Source organism: Ochotona princeps, chromosome 15, assembly GCF_030435755.1.
Source record: "Ochotona princeps isolate mOchPri1 chromosome 15, mOchPri1.hap1, whole genome shotgun sequence".
Lineage (NCBI taxonomy): Eukaryota > Metazoa > Chordata > Mammalia > Lagomorpha > Ochotonidae > Ochotona > Ochotona princeps.
This window is the reverse complement of record NC_080846.1, coordinates 24,444,896-24,464,845: the sequence shown is the minus strand read 5'-3', so window position 1 is coordinate 24,464,845 and position 19,950 is coordinate 24,444,896. Positions and strand designations below refer to the sequence as shown.

Sequence of the window (19,950 nt, the reverse complement as noted above, 5' to 3'; positions counted from 1 at the left end):
TCACTCATCAAAAGCCCTGAAATGGAAAGAAATCAGTGATGAGATTAGCTGACCCTACTATTATTTTTAAATGTTAGGTCTGGTTTAGAATTCAGCGTGAGCTAGTCTCTCAGCTTATGCTATGATGGACATACCATGTGGGTCATTTTCTTTTCTGGTCACCTCTATTGAGATAAGAATCTACAAAGCTGATAGGAAAATCAGTCCATGACCAAAATGCTTACTCAGATTTTACCAGAGATCAAAGGACATTATACTAAACCTGGAATCTACTAAAACAAAGCAACTGCTTTCTTTGAAAAATGTATACAGCTGAGAAAATTTCTGGGATTTGTCTGTGAAAGTACCCTCTGCGCCTTGCTAGTGACGTCTTAGGGAAATACGTCTCTCATTGGGAAGGTTGAGAGGTGGTGTTTTGTGGGCTCCGATGGTGGTTGTGTAGTTCTGAGAAGACAGTGCTGGAAAATAGATAATTGCTGATGTCATATTTTTTCACAATAAAAAATTTTTTGGTGTCCCGGGGGGCTATAAAAGCTGTTGCTTCTGCCGTTCGCAGCACAAGCAGAATCCCCCACAGGTGAGTGGCTCAGCACACCGGGTGCTGGTTTCTCTGGTGTGATATTTCTTGGCCAAGTTCGTGGCCTCATGTGCTTGCCTCTTGTCCTCTTGCTGCAGGTTCTCCTTGCCTCTTTGCCTGTTGTTCGGGTTAGATCTTTCTGTAATGGCCGTCCTGCAGAAATCTATGAGCTCTTGGCTGATGGGGAATCTGGTCGCCGGGGGCCTCCTTCTCATGACCCTGATGATGCACCGAGGCACAGCCCTGCCCATCAGCTCCCGCTGCAGCCTCAACCAGTCCGAATTCTCATCCTATATCGCCAACCGCACCTTCATATTGGCTGCCCAGGTATTCATCTCCGTCTGTATCTCTTTCTCAATCTATCGAATTGGAACGCAAGTGGTTCTCAAGGGATTCCTCAGAACATTTCTAAGATCTTTAAGAATCCATGGTTTATCTACATGGATAGGCACTTTCCTATGGGTTTTCAAAGGCTCCAGGAATTTGAATTTGAGCAGGATGCTTTCCTTCTGTTCTGGCCTTTAGGATATGTACCTTGAGTTACACCCAGCAAGGAGCCACCCAGTGGCTATATAACTGAGTCTATCCTTCATTCATCCATGCACAACAAACCCATGTACACAACTGTGCTCTGTCTTTAGTCTTTATGGGGCTGCTCTGGGCAGAGGGGATGGAGCATGTTTCCACTTACCTTCCATCTCTTCAGTTTCTGCAAACTTAGCTTTTTCTTCTCTTCCAGGCAAGTTTGGCAGATAACAACACAGACGTTCGTCTTTTTGTGGATCATCTGTTTCATGGAGTCAATGTAAGCTCTGGTTGTAAGGGCGCCAGGACATCCATGGTACCTGGAGCATGGGGTTGAGGTTTGGTGTCTGCTGGATGTCCCCTAATGCCACCCCTGCTGTTTGCTTCTACCTGCAGATGACAGAGCGCTGCTATCTGATGAAGCAGGTGCTCAACTTCACTCTTGAAGAAGTGCTGTTACCGCAGTCTGACAAGTTCCTGCCCTACCTGAAGGAGGTAGTGGGCTTCCTGGAAAACCTCAGGAACAAGCTCAGCCTATGTGTAAGTTTCTCAGCCTGTGTCCATCCACTTGTCATGTCCATGTAGAGTTCTTCTTCCTTGGTCCTCACTGCTCTTCCTTAGACTCCAGCAAAGTATCTCCCTGTCCTGAGCAATCATTTAGAACGATGATGGTGGTGAATGGGATGTGGAAAACCAGTACAGAAAAGGCTAATTTGTTTGTTCTTGAATAGAAGGGAACTGAGGCTCTGTATGATGAGAATGGTGATGGCAGCTGTATGGAAAAGACCTCGGTGTGGATATGAATCCACTGAGTGTCAGCTGTAGCAGCAAAAAGAGAAAATAGAAGAAAAAGGGGCAAATGGGAAAGTTTAATGGTGTTGGTGGTGGGCAAACACTGTGTCTCGTTTAATGTCATGTGAAGTGACACAAACGGAGTAGGGTGACTGATGATCTGGGCCTTGAAAACTATGAAACCAGGGTGACGCAGGGTGGGCAGAGCAAAGGGGCCCTGGAGTTACTGAGGGAGGCCACCTTTCCACAAAGCTATTTTACCGGTGGCTCTTGTACTGAACAGGCAGTTTTAATGAAGTTAACTGTTTTTTTTTTTCTGGACAAGATTAATATAATCTTTTCCACCCTTCCCACCAACTTAAACAATAGTAGGTTTTCCTAAAGACAAAGAGATGTCCCCTGTAAGGACTTAGATGTCCAAGGGAATTCAAGAGTGAAGAAAATCTAGGTCACTGGCGAGATGTAGGTCATTGTGGGCAAGATTACTAAGAGCTTTAATTCCAGGTGCATGCATTGTCATGCACCTCAGATGGGCGTTGAGGCTACTAACCTTTCGACAACGTTACAATGGTGACTCTTGCTTTCATTTTGTAGCATCTCAAAGACGATGACCAGCACATCCAGGAGAACGTGCAGCACCTGAAGGACACCGTGAAAATGGTACTGTTTGTATCTATTAAAATTAAACCATACGGTGGGAGAGATAATGCTTTTCTTTATTTTTTTTCTTTCGTTTGATGCTTTTAAAAACTTGGGTCTCTTCTGTCATTCAGTGAATTACTTAAATGCATATGTATTTAGATTGTCTCTCTCTGTCTAATCTCTCACCTATCTAGAACTCAATCTCCAAAATGTTACAAGTCATAGAATACTAGTAATGGTTGGGAAGTTGGATCATCTAGCTTCTTACCCCATGTTCTGGGGATAGGCTGTGGAAGAGCCAGGGTTAGACACAGGTGCCCTGACACCTGTCCTGCATTTGCCTTGGAGAACATGTATTATGTGTTGACTTTAAAATGGGTTGATCTCTGGAAAGTTTCAGATCCCTACTTACTTGATGAATGCCTTGTTCAAAAGCATAAAAGTTTATGGGGGCAAAATTATTTAAAATTATTTTTGAAGTTATCAGTTTGATGCTCTGAAACTTGGTGAATCACTGACACTTTCACTGAATTATCGTATTATAATTGCCAACATATTTTTATTTAAAAGCAGAAGTATAGATCCCCTGATTTCCTTCACATTTCCCCCAATGGGTTTGTTTTAGAGAGATGAATGTCTGAATTGGAGTAACTTTCTTCCTCTATTCCTTTCCTTTGCTTGCTGGTTTCTTCCTGGACTGTCAACAAATTTCTAGTTGGCATGTCTCTCATGAGCTGGTATACTTGTTGATGGTGAATGGTGCTGTTAGATTGGCTGTTTGTGGGAGGCTCACACTAGCCACTGTGACTCACTGCCCAGCCAGGGGAATGATTTGCAGCAGCGAAAGTGATGCTTATATAAGCAGGTGCAAGTACACACTCAGAAACCAAGGGCTTTGAGTTGATCGAATTTTCAGTAACTAGCTTAAACTCCAGCCCTTTCCTCTGTCTTGATTTCTTCAAAACGTATTTCTTCTTAAGGTTTATTTGAGGGTGGTGATGGTTTCATCCTTTGATAATTTATGGCTTTGTGGTTTTTCATTGTGAAGTTCAGATCTCTTGCTGGGGTACTGTTTGCTAGACATGAAGGGTTGAATACCAGCAGGCCAGAGGTGGGCTTTGCCTTTCTTGTTTAAAACTTCCCCAAGGACAACTTACTTAGCCATCTTCAGAAAATTACAGTGTGAGAGAGAACAATCTCATGGTGATCTCTGTGGGAAGACAGGGATTCTAAATCCTTTAATCCAGTTGAGAACTCCAACTTTTGTATGTGCAGTGGGTTGCCACATGGAAAAGTGATCATGTGTTTCCCCCTTGTAGCTTCAGAAAGCACATACAAGAGAGGAGAACATGCAATGAGAGTTCAATAGGTGAAAAAGCTGGTCAGAGCTTACTGAAAATGGAGGATAGGGTTGGGACGATCGGCTCCCTGTCACTGCAGATATAAGCAGACAGCAGGCACAGTAGTGCAATGGAAGACACATTTTAAGGCACATTGGGCTTTAAAATTCTATATAGTGTTTGGGATATAAAAATACAATCTTTTGGCATATGACAAAGGAATGGGAAAGAGGGATAGTGGAGATCAAGAACAAAATATAGAGGACAATGATGATAAGAATTTTTTTTCTTCTTAAAAAGCAATATTTATTTAAGAGGCAGAGGATGGAGAGAGAGAGAGAGAGAGAGAGAGAGAGAGAGAGAGAGAGAGAGAGAAAACCTTCTATCTGATGGTTCAAAAGGTCGCAGCAGCCAAGGTTGGTACATGTGGAAACCAGGATCCAGAAACTCCATTTTGGTCTCTTGTGTTTGTGTCAGGAGCCCAAGCACTTGGGCCATATTCTGTTGGATTGGAAGTGGAGCAAATGTCACTGGAATTGGTGTTCTGGTACAGGAATAACGGGAATTTTCCTGAAATAATCCAGATAAATATCTGGATATATGCTATCCAGGTATAGCAGATATGGAGATGCTTTGATTTTGAATTTTGGATTTCTCTCCTACTCAGTTTGAGAAACTTAGCTGCACATAGTTTGGAAGAAGAGAAAGAGGGCTAAGGCATATTTCTGGCTTTTGTAAACTAAAGCAACCAGAATGGATATATTAGGTGTTTTACCAGAAAAATGAGTCTTTTTTTTTTTTTTTTTGCCAAGAAGGTGGGAGTGTAAAAAGCCGAAGTATTAATAGCTGTGCAGTTTTAAATCAAAGCTGTTTGAACTGAATTGTTATAAACTCTTGGTCACAGGCTGTTGTGGGCTGTGTGTAAGGGCAAGCCTTAGTGGGTGGCACTCAGGACCTGCTGAGCCCAGCGTAACTCCCGCTTGCTTTCTCTGATTACAAAGATGTGGGCAATTCTGCTGTAATTCTGCTCCCCTATTAGGTATTTTCATTTCATTTTAGTTTGCAAAAAATGGTTGTGTTTGTTTATTTTTCACCCTTTGATATTTTAATATCTGTATGTGTTTTTGAATCAATCAGCCTAATTAACACATCCATTAACAGCTTCATTAGTGTGAGATAGAAATAAGATTGATACCCTTTCAGCTCACATAGCCACAATTTGAGGTTTTTGCCAAATCATACTAGGTTGTTGCTGAAAGGGTGCGTTATCAACCCTTTGCAGTATATCAAAACTTGGTTTCTGTCTCCAGCAATTTAATCATACCATTTGCCTCTAACTTACTACTCTTCAGAAAACCCACTGTAAATCCTCTTGTGCTCTTATTTTGCAGCTTGGAGAGAATGGCGAGATCAAAGTCATTGGAGAACTGAATTTGCTGTTTAGGTTCCTGAGAATTGCCTGTGTCTGAGCGAGCAAAGCTGGAAAAGGAATAATCACTCAACTTCCTGCCTGTTAAAAATCCCTATAAGATTCCTAGAGGGAGTGTTTTTGTTTTATTTTGTTTACCAAAAGGAAAATGGAAAAACCTCATGGGGGGGTGGATTTCTGACAAATCTTTGCTTACTTGATAAGGAAAACCATGCCGCTTTTGTCCAGAAGACCAAAGGTAAATTTCCTGACCAAAAAGTGATTTATCAATAACATGTACTTGAGGCCAGTGTTTCACACACAGAAAAATATTTATTTTTTAAATAATTGTCTATTTTCACCAAAAGGTTACTTCTTATTCCTTTAAGAAGAAAATCTTGAATAACTTCATGTTTCTATAATCAATACTTTATATTTATAAATGTATTTATTGTTATAAGTATGCATTTTATTTATATGGGTTTATTTATAGAAACAATATTTCATATTGCCACTCAAATAAAAGACTGATGTTAATATTTATGACAATAATTAATGAAACTATGACATGATCCTAATAAACTTATGATATCCTCAGTCTTGTGGTTTGTGATATTTCTCCTTTAATATTGTTGCCATTGTCATCATCATCATCATGTGATCATTAGTGTGATTTTATTCTTGATTCTAAGCAAAAGAAGGTAGCTTTCATTATTATCATCATTTTCAAAATGTAAAAAATGGAAGCAGAGATATGTTAAGAGATATTTTATAACTAATGTCTAAAAGATTTCAAGACTTCCTGCCACATTGCCTGGATTTATGTTGATTCAGCACGCAATGCTACAGGAGATAATAGAGGAGATCAAAAAGATTCCATCTACTTTATTGGCAATTGTGGATAAAAGAAAGAAGTGATGTTGCTGGGAAGAACCACATGTAACTCTTCTTGTTTTAGAGGAACAGCTCTAGTCCTGTTTCAAGCCTATTAGGGAGGGTATTCTCCAGTCTCTCTGTAAATAAGGCAAGAAAAATAACAAGGGAGCTGTGTTTTGGAAGTCTTCCTTACCAACGGGGTCCAGCACTGATAAAGAAGTCATGGGAGATAGGCAAATATCATGAGAGAGAGAGAGAGAAAGAGAGAGGCATATATATTTGTACGGTGGGATTGAGAAGAGAGGGCAGAGGCAGAGAAAAAGATTGGATTAGCCCTCCCTAGAGGAACAGAGCAAGGATGCCAGCATGCAGCCGTTTCTTGGGAGAAGCGTTTCAAGAGATTGCATAGATATTTCGGTAGAAGGTCAGAGTATGGTCAGAAGTTAGGGGTTAGCACTCTGAAGAGTTTCCTTCTCAGACAATCTGAAGGCATAGGTTTATTCCACACATTACCCACAGTTGCTTGCCAAGTTCCTACATGTTTGGTCTTACTTGGTGTTGAGAAATTAGTACTTAATGTGAATTGCATATTCATGTGGGGAGTTAGTGCTTCCACGTTTGAGCTCCAAATGCTGGAAAGTGTCAATGTTAAGCTTCTGGAATAATGGAAATGTAGTTATTTCTGTGTAATATGAGGCTTCGAACTTTTTCCAACTGAGTCCCACTGGGGCAAGAACAAATCCAAGAGTCTGGATGGAAATGAGGCCAACACTATGGTATTGAAAGTTTATCTTACACCTGTGACACCAGGATCCTGTATGGACACTCACTTGGGTCCCGGCTGCTCCACTTCTGATCCAGGTTCCTGTTTATGGCCTGGGAAAGCAGGGGAGGATGACCCAAAGTCACAGATTAGGTGAACAGTGTTGTAGAAGAGACACTAACAAGATGATGATCGTCATTGGAGAAAGTGCCAAAGACTGATAGAGCTCATCATTGAAGGATGAAAAGGACTTTTTCAGGTCCAAATGCATCCTCTGTGAAGTGGTAGCTTTGTCTTTCCATTATCGACCTAAGTATCGCTGTTTGTTCAATTTTCAGGAATCTCGTGGACTAATTTGTACCTCTCTGTTGGCTTTTATCACATGGCAATTTAATCACTTGCTCTTGGGTCAGTTGAAGGCGTTCCAAGGACGGAAACTGTTCACAACTGTGTTTTGGTGTGTGAAAATGCTGGACACATTGTGGAAGATTGTTCAATGCTGGGAGGGAGGTAGATCAAGCTTGGCAACTGTCACTCATGAATACTTCCCCTTACCAAACACCTCACATGATTGTTAGAAGCTATTGCTGCTGATGGTACAGAATGAGTTAATTCAAAAGGCTAAATAGAAAGCAGTTGGGTCATCTCTGATATAGTCATACAAGAGATGTTACCACCAGGGAAACAAACTGTCAGAGAACAGCCTCCTTGGACCACTACTGTTGATGATCACTGATGCCCGAAGGCTCCTGGGAGCCCCTGGACTAAAGCCATAGTCTGTATTGTCACCCCTTGGTTCTGTCAAACTCTGTAGTTTTGTCCTCAGAGGGTAATTCCAGTGTCTTATGGCTTGTGAGTGAGATCTGCTCTCCACTGTCTTGTTTAGCAGATGCTTTGCACTTCAAATGAGGAGCTGACACCTCCCCACATACAACAGCATTATTTCATCTTGGCTGGAAGTGGAATTCTCTAGATTAATTTTGTGGCTGTTCAGAAGAGAGAAATGAAGTGCACGCATGTCCCTATTTGTCTCACCCTGACATGGACCCAACCCAGGGCAGATGTCTCACATCCTTTTTGGCCCCAAACTGCTCATGTGGACTGATGCTGTGGTGCAGAGTGTTAAGCCATCGCATGGGACACTGGCACCCCATAGTGTAGCGCTGGATTGAGTCCTAGATACTCCACTTCTGATTTGGCTCCCTGATAATGCACCTGGGAAAGCAGTGAATGATGGTTCAAGAACTTGCTTCCTTGCCACTCACATTGGTGATCCAGAAAAAATTCCTGGCTCTTGACTTCAGCCTCCCCCAGGCTTGGCTGATGTATGCATTTGATAAGTGATTCAGTGGATGAACTCGCTCTCCCACTGCTGCTCTGCTTTAGAAATAAATTTCTTGATTTTAAAGTACTGCTTATGTGCTTATGACAATTATTGGTTTAAATTAGGGAGGGAGAAACTTTATAGGAAAGTGAAGAATAGCAGATATTTTTGGCTTTGTGGGACACCCTGGCCTTTGTTGTATATGTCTGCTTCTTCTTCTTTTTTCTCAATCCTTTCTAAGCGTAAAAACCCTTTTTGTTCAAAGACTTACAAACCCAGGCTCTGCAGCCTATTTTAGCTGTAGCTTTCTGATTTGAAGCTTAAATTACTCACAGTTCATTTTCAGTGATGTGAAAACATAATGTCCATGTGTCGCATGTATGTGTGTCTATATTCATTTACTGAGCACCTATTAGGTACCACACAATATTTTATGCACTGACCAAGACAGAGCAAAAGTCCTTTCCTTGGAGGTAGGCACATTGTCACCCCAACCAAAGCTTCATGAGCAAGATACAAAAGGAATCATTTTGAGGGTAACTAAGATCTGCAATGAATATCAGATTGACATGTGTATGCACCATTGAGTGTATTTCAGAGTTAACAAAAATTGCATTAAATTTCTCTATCAACTATAAATGACTGAAGTGGAACAATGAACTGTAACTGAGTACAGTACTATTTTTTCTTGTGAGTCATCTTAAAAATTGATTAATATTTTTTAAAGAGTTTTAGGTTCACAGCATAGTGAGGCAAAAGGTGCAGAGTTTCTATAGACCCCTTGTTTCACCCATGCGCAGCCCTCCCATTATCAACATCCCTGAGTGAAAGAGAGAGAGAGAGAGAAAAAAAGAGGCATTAGTTACGGGGGATGAACCGATGCTGCTATTACCTGTACTTTGATGATCATGATTTTTCATTCTTACAACTGTAAAAGGTAAATCTCTGTGTCATCATATGAGAATCCTCCATCCCTGCACCATCTGGCCAGAGCTGAGCTGATCTGAAGGAACCAGGAGCCCAGAGCTTCCTCCGGGTCTCCCATGTGGGTGAAGGGTCCCAAAGCTTTGGGCTGTCCTCGAGTGCTTCCTCTGGCCACAGTTAGGGAGCTGGATGGGAAGCAGGGCCGCCGAGATTAAAACCAGAGCCCATATGGGATCCCAATGCGTTCAAGGTGAGGGCTTTAGCTGTTAGCCTATAGTGCCGCGCTCCCATCCTGGGTTTCTATTCACTGGGGAACCCAGGCTTTCCCACTTTCTTCCATGAATTTAGGCTCTATGAGGTAAATGGTGGCATTCCATATTGCTCAGTGCAAATGATAGGGCTTGGCACCTAATAGGTGCTTAATAAAAAGCAAATAAATCAGCATACACATATTTGTGCTTTAAAATAATAAATGCATTGATTCACAGGAAGATCCCTGGAAGTTATTAGCCCTGAAGCAAGTTTGCAGGAAGAAAAGGAGATCTCCTAGTGTTGATTTTCACTACCAGAGAGCAATCGTGCCTTTGTCAGACAGAAATACAGATGTGTTGAACTGCAGGAAGGGCAACAGCTGATGTGCGGGAAGACATAGAATAAAACGGAGCAGTGAGCATTAGCCAAGGTGACACTTTGCTTGAGGTTCTGTCTCACCCAATGCTCAGCTTTTTTGACCAATGTACCCTCTGATTTCTGGAAATGCAGAGGCCAAACAGAAAGCAACGATAAAGGCAGAGGAAGAGAGCCTGCTGTGGGCTTGATAGATCTCTTTTTGCAAAATTATAAGCTATAGAGTTACTTGTGTCTGCCTGACCCAGCTCAGAAATGACTAGAGGAGAATATTCTAGAAAGGTCCTCCCAAAGCAATGATTCTTGCCTTCTTGTCTAGCACACCTGCATTTCTCCATTCCTCTCCTTTGGAACCCTGACTTGCCTTGGGTCTTTCCTGTCTCACAGCGCATTGTGGGATAAGCACCTGGGTGAATATCTGGAGATTCAACAATGTTCATTGAGCACATGCCTCATACCAGTCAGTGTTTAGGACTGGGTAGCAGCAAGGAAGAAGCAGAGCAAAATTCCTGCCATGATAGAGCTTTGATTGTAGCAAAGATGGAGAAACAGTAAAAGAAGTACCTAAGTAAAGGATATCATATGTTAGGTAATAATAATGGCTTTGAGGAAAATAAAACAAAAATACAGAGAGAGGTTGTAGCATATGGCTGTACCAAAATAGCTGAGGCTGGATATTCTACGAAAAAAGAGGTTTATTTAGCTCACAGTTATACAGGCTCAAAGTCCAAGGTTGGGCAGCCCCATCTGTCCAGCTTCTGGTGAGGTGTTTGTCACAACAACGAGAAGAAAGACTTGCAAATAGCCACCTGCTCAAAGGGTTATGTGGATTGGGTGGCCTCATTTTACAACAGCCTGCTCTCTGAATGATGAGTAATTCATTCCTATGAGTAGCACACTGATCCTCCTCAAGGGGAAGCCCCCATGACCTAATGACCTTCCCTTAACCCCTATCTCCTTCTTAAAGGTTCCACCATCTCAACATCACCTCATTGGGGTCCAAGCTTCCAGCACATGCATGAACCTTGGGCTGCATACTCAAACCAGACCCAGTGCTAGCTGAGAAGTGAGAGTAGGGTGCATTCTAATTAGGGCATTGTACTTGTTTGCGGGGTTGCTATCGGCAAGTACCAGGGATGGGAAACTTCAACAGCAAAAACGTATTCTCTCACGGGTCTGGAGGCTGCAAGTCCCAAAACAAAGTGTCAGCAGGGTTGGTTTCTTCTGCAGCCTCTCACAGAGGGATGCACTCTTGTTTCTCCAGATGTCTTCCCCCTGGGTTTGTTTGTCCTGATGCCTCTTCTCGTGAACACCCAGTCGTATTGGCCCACCTCAACAATCTTCTTTAATCGGAATCATCTCTTCAAATATTCCACCTCCAAATACATTTGCCTTCTGTGGTACTGGGCCAGGGGTCATAGCATCACTTATTGAATCTGAGGCAAAAGATGACACACACACCCAGGGAAAAATCCCAGTGGGAAGGTGATGTTTGAGCAAAGAGTTTAAAGAGGTAGCCATGCCGAGATTTAGGGGAAGAGCAACCCAGCAGAGGGAATGGCAAGTGCCAAGACCCTGAGAGCAAGGCTTGCTTGGGAAGGGGAGGAAATGGAGATCTAGAAAGCTCTCCTAGCTGCAGCAGTTGAGCAAGAGGGAGGAGTAGGGCAAGATTCCAGCAAGGAAAGGTGAACAGAAAAAATATAGCAGGTCCAGGGGAAAGGACATTGGCTTTAACTCTGAGTGCAAAGAGGAGTCAGGGCAAGGGATCATGTTGCTAGTGGCCCACAAATTCAGGCGCCAATACACTGCTCACCCTGCACAGAGTCTATCAGGTGCTCATGCTGCTTGCTGCAGGCAGAACAAACAGGTGGTGCCACACTACCAGTTAAGACACTTAGATAGAAAAGAGATGAGAGGCCTTCAACACATTCATGGGGATGTCTGTGTTGTCTCAAATCCTGTTTTCCACAGAGTTTTTGGAGCCCCCTGTGCATCTCTTTCTGATGTATAATGGCAAGAGTAGTGGAGGTCGGAGTCATATCGTCCTCTTAGAAGCTAATGCAAAAACCTGCTTGATTCTTATTTATTAGAGAGAGAGAGAGAGATCACTTTCATGTTCTGATTCACTATCTAAATGCTTACAGCATCCAGGATGAACGCAGGAGCCAGGAATGCCATCTGGGACTCCCATGTGGATGGTAGAGATCCAAACACTTGAGCAACTCCCCTGGTGTGCACTAGCAGGAAGCTGGAATTGGGAGAAGCAATATGAGTTAAACTCAGGTACTTTGATATGAGATAAGAGTGTCCCAAGTGGCACTTTAAGCCAAAGAGCAACCCCTGATTATTTTTTGTCTGTTTTTAAATTTAAAATTTGAGTTTCGTTTCTAATTTTGTGAATGACATGCCTTTTATTGCACAACTAGTACGTATGACACCAGTTTGTCAAATCTGAAAGGGCTAAAATAGCTAGCAACCTTCAAAACTATGTTGAATATCAATAATGCGTAAAAATGATATGAATGTACAATGCTATTAATGATAGATTTGTTTTCACACTGCGCAAGACACCATGTACAAGTCATGCTTACTTGTTGGCCTCAAGGCAAGCTGCCACAGTGATCATCCTGCTAGGTGTTTGAGACATAGATTAAGTCACAGGTTTGCTATTCTCAGCTTTGTGTTTTCAGGCAAATCATCTAACCATTTAAGTGAGTCAACTTTCCTTCCTGCCATCCCGAGAAAGTAAGGCCGTTTTGGTCTCTTCCAGAACTATTGGAACCAAAGAAAGAAATGTCTCTGAGAAATGATATATATAACTTGACACCACTACAATGTAATGTCAGGAGTATAAAGTGTAAGTGCTAAAGTTGTGCTTTTCCTTGGATTTTCTTTTCTGGTTCAATTCATTCATTTTTCCTCTGGTCAACTGTCTCATCTCTCGTTTTTGTGATGTGTGCCACAGTCACAGATCTGCTCTGTGTCTGGCTCTGCTGTGTCACAGAGGCCACATGGGAGAAACATGTGCTTGGAGGATTGCAGGATTTCATGTCTCTAAAGAGCATTTATATAAATTGATTACAAGAAAACAGAACAAAATATTCTCTTCTTCTTAAAAACGGTTTTCCCACCACCCCAGGGCTGGTGCTATGGTGCAGTAGGCCAAGCTTCCACCTGTGGCACCAGCATCCTATAGGGGTGAAAGGTCAGTGTCCCAGCAGCTGCTCCATGTCCCATTCAGTTTGCTCGTTGCAGCCAAGGAAAGCATGGGAGGATGGCTCAGGTCCTTGGACCCTGAACCCATGTGGGATCTGGGATTTCTCTGATCTCCTCCCCAGTGTTCCCTCCTCACCGATTTCCTAAATAGTGCTACAATAGTATAGCTCTTCATAAACAATCATAAGTCCATCACTGCATGCATGGACAATGGCAGTGAGTCCAGCTTCCTATCATCAAGATATATTTAACAGTTTCATTGGGAGTCCATCTTTGATCTGGAAGTAGAGATGCATACCGCATTGTATCCTCAAATCTGGATATGATAGGCCCCATTACACAGTTACTACGCATCCCTTACATGAAACATCACAAAACAAAATCAACAAGAAGAAAAATAAAATTTACAATTCCATCCAGTTAAATAGCATGCTACTGAATGACTAATATGTCACCGAACAAATGAAAATCAAGAAACTTTGTGAAGAAAATGATGCTACTGTATGACCTATGAGTCAGTGAAGAATCTAATATGAGAAAAAAACTGTTTTGAAGAAATGAAAATGAAAATAAAAACATAAAAATCCATAAGATACAGTTTCTATTGATCTTTGTTGGTGAGATATATCTCCTTTAGGCAATAAATAGATGGGTTTTATTTTTTGATCCAGTCTACAAATCTATGATGTTTGACTCTATTTACAGTCAGGGTTAAAATGAAAAGGTGGTAATTTGGCCCTCCCATTTTAGCAATGGGTTATTTATAGATTTAGTCTTCTGTTGTTATTTTACTGGGATGTTTTTGACATTTGCCTTTGGTTTTGGTGGGTGATATTTCTTTTCTCTGTGAAGAGAACATCTTTAAGCATCATTTGTAGGGTATCTGGAAGAGGTATATTTTTTGAGCTTTTCTTTACTGTGGAAGAATTTCATTTCTTTTTCAAAGACAAAGAAAAGCTTTGCTGTGTATGTTATCCTGTGCCAATAGTGTTTTTGCTTTTAGAATCTGGAATATGTTACTCTATTCTCTTCTGGCCTGTAGAATTTCATGTGAAAGGTCAGCTGTAAGGCTGGGATTCCTCTATAGATCAATTGATTTTTTTATATGTACATTTAAGAATTTTTTCCTTATGTTTAAGTGAAGAGAGCTTGATTATCATGTTATGTGGTGAAGACTGCTTTAGGTCAACCCTATTGGGAGTTCTGTGCCCCTCCTCTATTCTGTTTCCCAATTCTTTCTCCATATGAAGGCAGTTTTCCTTTGTTATTTGATTGACTATCCCTTTAAACCCAGCTCCTCTTTCTGCCCCTTCTGGAACTCCTACAACACTTGTATTTTGCCTTTTAATAGTGTCTCATAATTCTTGAATCCTTTTTTATCTTGACCCAACTCTGCTTCCAGCTTTTTGATTATTTCCCCATGGTGACACGAAATATCTTCCAATTCTGAAATTCCTTCTTCTGCCTCTTTCATTCTATTATTGAAACTTTCTACTGAATTTTTAATTTGTCCTATGTCCTTCATTTCCAATAATTTGGCTTGATTTTGTTTCAGTGTTTGCTATTTTCTGTGTGATATATAGCTTAAGTTCTTTGAACTCCTGTATGTACTTCTCATTGTTGATAAGAAGCTTTATGATGAGTTTTCTAAATTCTGTATTCCCCATTTCCTTGATGTATTCCTTAGTTAACTGTGAGGTTGACAAAAGCTTTTGCTCCTTTGCAGTCCCCTGTAATATTAGATTTCAGTAATATTACTTCAGTAAAATTAACCTTCAGTAATAATAAAAGTCTTCAGTAATATTCATTGTGCCTCTGTCTCTTCTTTTGCTCTTAGTCATTGTACTTCTGGTTAGCAGGTTCTTTTTCTTAGGGCAGGTTTCCAAACTGTGTCACCCACAGTCTACAGTTCAACTTGCTGATTGCATACTTACTGATTGCATTTGGTACCTGGTCCTTGGTTTGCAGTCACTTGTGCCACACCCTCCAGTGAGTTTCAGGCCTGGGTTCCTGTGTAAGGCTTCCACCATAGTCTGTGAAGCTAAAGCTTCAGCTCCTGGCCATGACTCTCCACCTCCTGTGATACTGTGCTGTGGTTGCACCGTTGTCTGTACAAATTTTCTCCCGTTTCTGGGTCAAGCAGTTCCCAGTAGTAGAGAGACATCAGGTATCCTAAATAATTAGGTTGTTGGTGATACTGATCTTGCCAGGACGTTGATGATACTGATCTTGCCAGGACCTGCTGGCTGTTAGGTCTGAGGGCAACACAAACCAATTTTGAGTTGTAAGTTGTCAAAGTCAGTATTATTTTCGATGTGGGACCAGTGCAATACACTGAACTCAGTGAGTTCACTTCCAACTCAGTGCATGTATAGTTCACTATTGTCCCTGCAGTCTCAAAGCCTTTACCATACCATACAAAATGATGCCTAATGTGCCACTGGTAGAATCCTTGATCTGCTGGCCATTAGTTCTGGGGTCTACGTGGACCTATTTTGGGTGGAACCTGCAGTTTGCAACATTGGTGCAATGCACTGAGCCAGGAATGAGTTCGCTCTCAGCTTAGCGCATGTGCAATCCTGTTCCGTAGCCTTTGCCTCCCTACACAGAATGATGCCCTTTTCTATGTATCTAACACAATATCTTCCAGAGGACTTTTCCCCAGTAAGCTTGTTGACTAGCTGAACTGAGGCAATATGACCCAGTGATTTAGTCCAAAGACTCTTGGAGTCGGCTATGTGGGTTCAGCCATGGCTTTGTTTTCTCTCTGTTGACTTTGAGGAAGTCGCTCACCTTCTCTGCTTGTTGCCTCACCTACAAAAGATAATATAAATAGTAGCTGTTTCAAAAGATCGCGCAGGTGCCAGGATTGCAGTGCAGCAAGTTAAGTTGTTTGCAGTAGTGACAACTCTTATTGGAGCACTTTCAAGTCCCAGCTGCTTTGCTTCCAATCCAGTTTCCCTGTTAACATGCTATTATCCAAGTACTTGGGTCCCTGCCACCCATATGGGAACTTAGTATTAGTTTTAGGCTTCTGGCTTAAGACTGGCTCAACGTGGAGGCCATTTGGGGAGTGAATCAGCAAATGAATGACTCTCTCTCTCTCTCCCTCTTCTTTCTCATTCTCTCTTTCACTGTGTTACCCTGCTCTGCAAATAAATAAATGAAAATATTTTTTAAAAGTTCTCATAAATCTATATCATCAATCGTGCAATGCCTGATGTATGAATGTGTAGTCAACAGTACTAGCACTTCCCAATGTTCAGCTCTAGCCACACTCACAATCGTTGTTAGTTAAACAATGCCTTGTGGTTTTTTTTTCCTGGCCGATCAATTGAGGGCATGTAGCATTTGTCGCTTCTGAACCAAGGCAAAAAGTGAAGTCCCTGGGAATCTTTCCAGTTCTCCTTTCTTGTTCTTTCACCACAGTTTGCTCCCTGGCTTCATCTCCAAGCCGTAGCTTACTTCTACCGTTGCCTCCACTATCTCCTGGTTTATGATCCTCCCCATGTCCCTTTCAACACCTCTCTCTATTTACTCTATTTTACTCATCTCCAAACACCTATTATTTCTCAACTTTATTTAACTTATTTACAACACATGCCTGTTGTTTACTCCTTGTATGCCTGTTCTCGCCCCAATCCTAATCATTATTTACCTAAAGTAAAAAATGATGTCTGAAAAAAAAATAGGTAGAATGAATATTCTGATCTGCATGAATATTCTGATTTGCATGTAGGAAGCATGCCAGATAGCACACATGCCAGATCAGGAAAGGTAACATGCAACAGGATTGGCCTTCCAGCCATTAGACTTCGTTCTTTGCAGCTATACTTTCAAGAGTGATATCGTAACAATAATAAAAAAATAATGCTCTCTCTCTCTCTTTCTCTCTCTGTCTCTTTCTCTTTTTATAATGGATCCCAAACCCTGAAAGAGCCTTAAAGATGACAGGCAATCAGTAAATATTTGATGAATGGGTGTATGAATGATGCCGAAAGAAGAACGGAAAGTGTGGGGTACAGGTCCTGGCTCAGGATCAGAGCTCGCAGACCCAGGGTTTCAGGGAGTTTTGGTCCATTTCCTGTCTTTCTGATTCTCCGTTTTTCTAGCTGTCACATCTCCTACCCTGCATGAGCAGTCCATTTGCAGTGACTTTCATTTCTTCTCTGTTCTTCTCTATCTTTTTGTAACATGCATGTAAGATAAACAGGTTTCTGGGTGAAGCTGTACAATGGAAAGGGATCAACCTTTTCTAGAATGACAAAACCAGGGCATCATTGTCCTGAATGTATATATATTTTTAAAAGTTCTATCCTGTGGAGCACAACTGGAAAAAACAAGCTGAATACTCCTAATCCAAAAACATGAAATCTGGAATACTCCAAAATCTGACACTTGGTCAGCACAAATGGAAAATTTGTGATATATTATCACAGTGGAAAATTCCACACCTGATGTTTTGCAATAGGTCACAGTCAAAGCACAGTGTACTAACAGTGTTGAATGAAATTACCTTCAGATTAGGTAAGATGCACTTGAAATGTAAACAAATTTCATATTTAGATTGGAGTCTTATCCCCATCATATCTCATTATGAATATGCAAATATTTTAAAATCATAGCAATTCTGGATCCCAAATACATCTGGATCCCAGACTTTCGGATAAAATATATTTAACTTGTATTGGCTTTAAGCTTTCCTTTCTTTCTTTGCTCCCCTTCTTCCTTCCTTCTTTTCTTTGTTTCTTTCTCTCTCTCTCTCTCCAATAATTGGTTTCAAGTAGATTCACTGATTTCTTATATATGGCCTGCTATATTGCTATTAGGATTTATGGCCCCAAGCTATAATATCAATCACTAGGCTTACTAAATGCTGCATTTCAGCAAATTAAAGATGTCATATGCTGAAGCTGAAGCACTATTCTACCTACCACTAAGAAAGCAGCAACAAATGCTACTGATTAGACTGTGATGTAATACGTTTGTAAACTTTAGAAAGTAGTTGCTACATTTCAAGCAAATGTACCCTTTTGGCCACACATTTAAAAGGAAATGCTTGCTTCTTGAATATCCAATCGCACTTTGCTTCAGTCTGTGTCTTTCTGCGTGTGCATGGATTTTCGTTTCAATGCTGACACACAGAGCATTCTGTGTGGACATTTTAACAACAATTTACTTGCACAGCTATAGTCACAATCATATTCACTGTCAGCTGGAAGTGATTCCAACATTAGTGATTGCAGGCAAATTCCAGACTGTGCACAGTGGAGCAATTGCACATGGATGCCAGTGAAGTGACGTGAAAATGCTCTGCAGTTTGCAAGACAAACTGTGATTTCTGAAGCATTAAATGTGTAGGAACATGCATTTTAGAGTCATCTACATGGATCAGTAATTTAGGAATCCCGTTTGTTCTTTCTCCCACAGAAGGAAGGCGGATAAGGTCGTGTCACTGAAGACTTGGGGGGAGCTGTGATTGTTGTTGGCTTGAGTTGATGAATGTGTTTTGCTCACTCAGTGTACTGGGCCGGCAGAGGGCGCTGTTCACATTCTCACGAGTGAGAATAGACAAATTTAAAAGGAAACGACTACCATGCTGGGTCTAAGAATTGCAGCTGTCAGATTTTGGGGCAGACCAGCGAAATGAATATTCTGCTAATTTCATGGGAGTGGCTTTCCTAAGACATCCCCTTTGTGGGGTCAGTCTGCCTCTGGATGGGTGTGAGATTAGTCGAATGCTTTGGGATCAAATGAAATATGGGCACACTGTCGGATTGTTGCTTATTCTTCACTTTTCTCATTTTAAAAAAGATTTATTTATTTTTATTGGAAATCCAGATATACAGAGAGGAGGAGAGACAGAGAGAAAGATCTTCCATCCGATGGTTCACTCCCCAAGTGAGAGCAACGGCTGGAGCTGAGCCAATCCGAAGCAGGGAGCCAGGAGCTCTTCCAGGTCTCCCACATGGGTGCAGGGGGCCCAAGGCTTTGGGCCGTCCTCAACTGCTGTCCCAGGCCACAAGCATGGAGCTGGATGGGAAGCAGGGCCACCGGGATTAGAACCAGCGCCTATATGGGATCCCGGGTGTGCAAGGCGAGGACTTTAACCACTACGCTATAGTGCCGGGCCCACTTTTCTCATTTTCTCCAATGATTTCTCAGTGTTTCCAAAGGCGTAAAATGAACCAGAAAATTATCCAGAGTGTAACACATGCATTAAAATGGGGCAACCGCCATTCCTTCTAGAGTCTGGATGTGAGGTGACAAATACTCTATTGGCATTGACGTATGTTCCCTTATGATGGTCCCTTAAGTAGATCTAATTATCATCCCATTTTAATGATGACCAAAAAGGAAGTTCATAGAGATTTTGTGACTTCCCAAATATTCAGACTTCAGAACCGAATCTGTCTGTTTCTATATGCAGAAGTTGTGGAAGTGATAAGCATCCAAGCGTCTGATGGACGCCTCCTGGCTATTATGCATTTATGTTCATGGGTCTTTTGTTTCTTGGGATGCTTTTGCAACTCCTCTTGGAGATGTCTTCAGGACCTGTGTTTTGAGTGCCTTTTGTGGTGGTTCATCCTGTGAGATCAGATGTGGTCTTCTTCTTAAGGATACCGGGGGCAGGTGTGCAAGTGAAGATGGGATGACCATGGGCAGCGGGGCGGTGCAGCCTCTGCACATAGCTGCTGTATTTGCTGTGGTGTATATATTTGCTTTTGATATTATGGCTTTAGGGGATGCCTACCTCTTAGGAAGGAACCTCAAAGTGTTTGTTAAGAAGTAGAATTAAATGATAGACTTATTTTGGTGCAAGAAAACTTGAAATCCGTGCTTAGGTTTTTTTCTCTCTTTTTGGTAATATGTATTTGAGTGAACTTTTTAGGACCACCGTGTGTTGGGGGCTGTATCCTCAATGCCGTTCAGGTC

At 41.6% G+C, this 19,950-nt stretch overlaps 1 protein-coding gene across 1 annotated transcript; it reads left to right on the top strand.

The window, feature by feature from the left end:
• The first annotated feature begins 687 nt into the window (after positions 1-687).
• IL22 (interleukin 22) lies at positions 688-5,547 on the top strand. Its single transcript, XM_004583009.2, has 5 exons — positions 688-904; positions 1,317-1,382; positions 1,499-1,642; positions 2,489-2,554; positions 5,268-5,547. Exons 1-5 carry the CDS (start codon positions 722-724, stop codon positions 5,343-5,345), a joined length of 537 nt encoding a protein of 178 aa, XP_004583066.1. The 5' UTR covers positions 688-721; the 3' UTR covers positions 5,346-5,547.
• Positions 5,548-19,950: the final 14,403 nt, after the last annotated feature.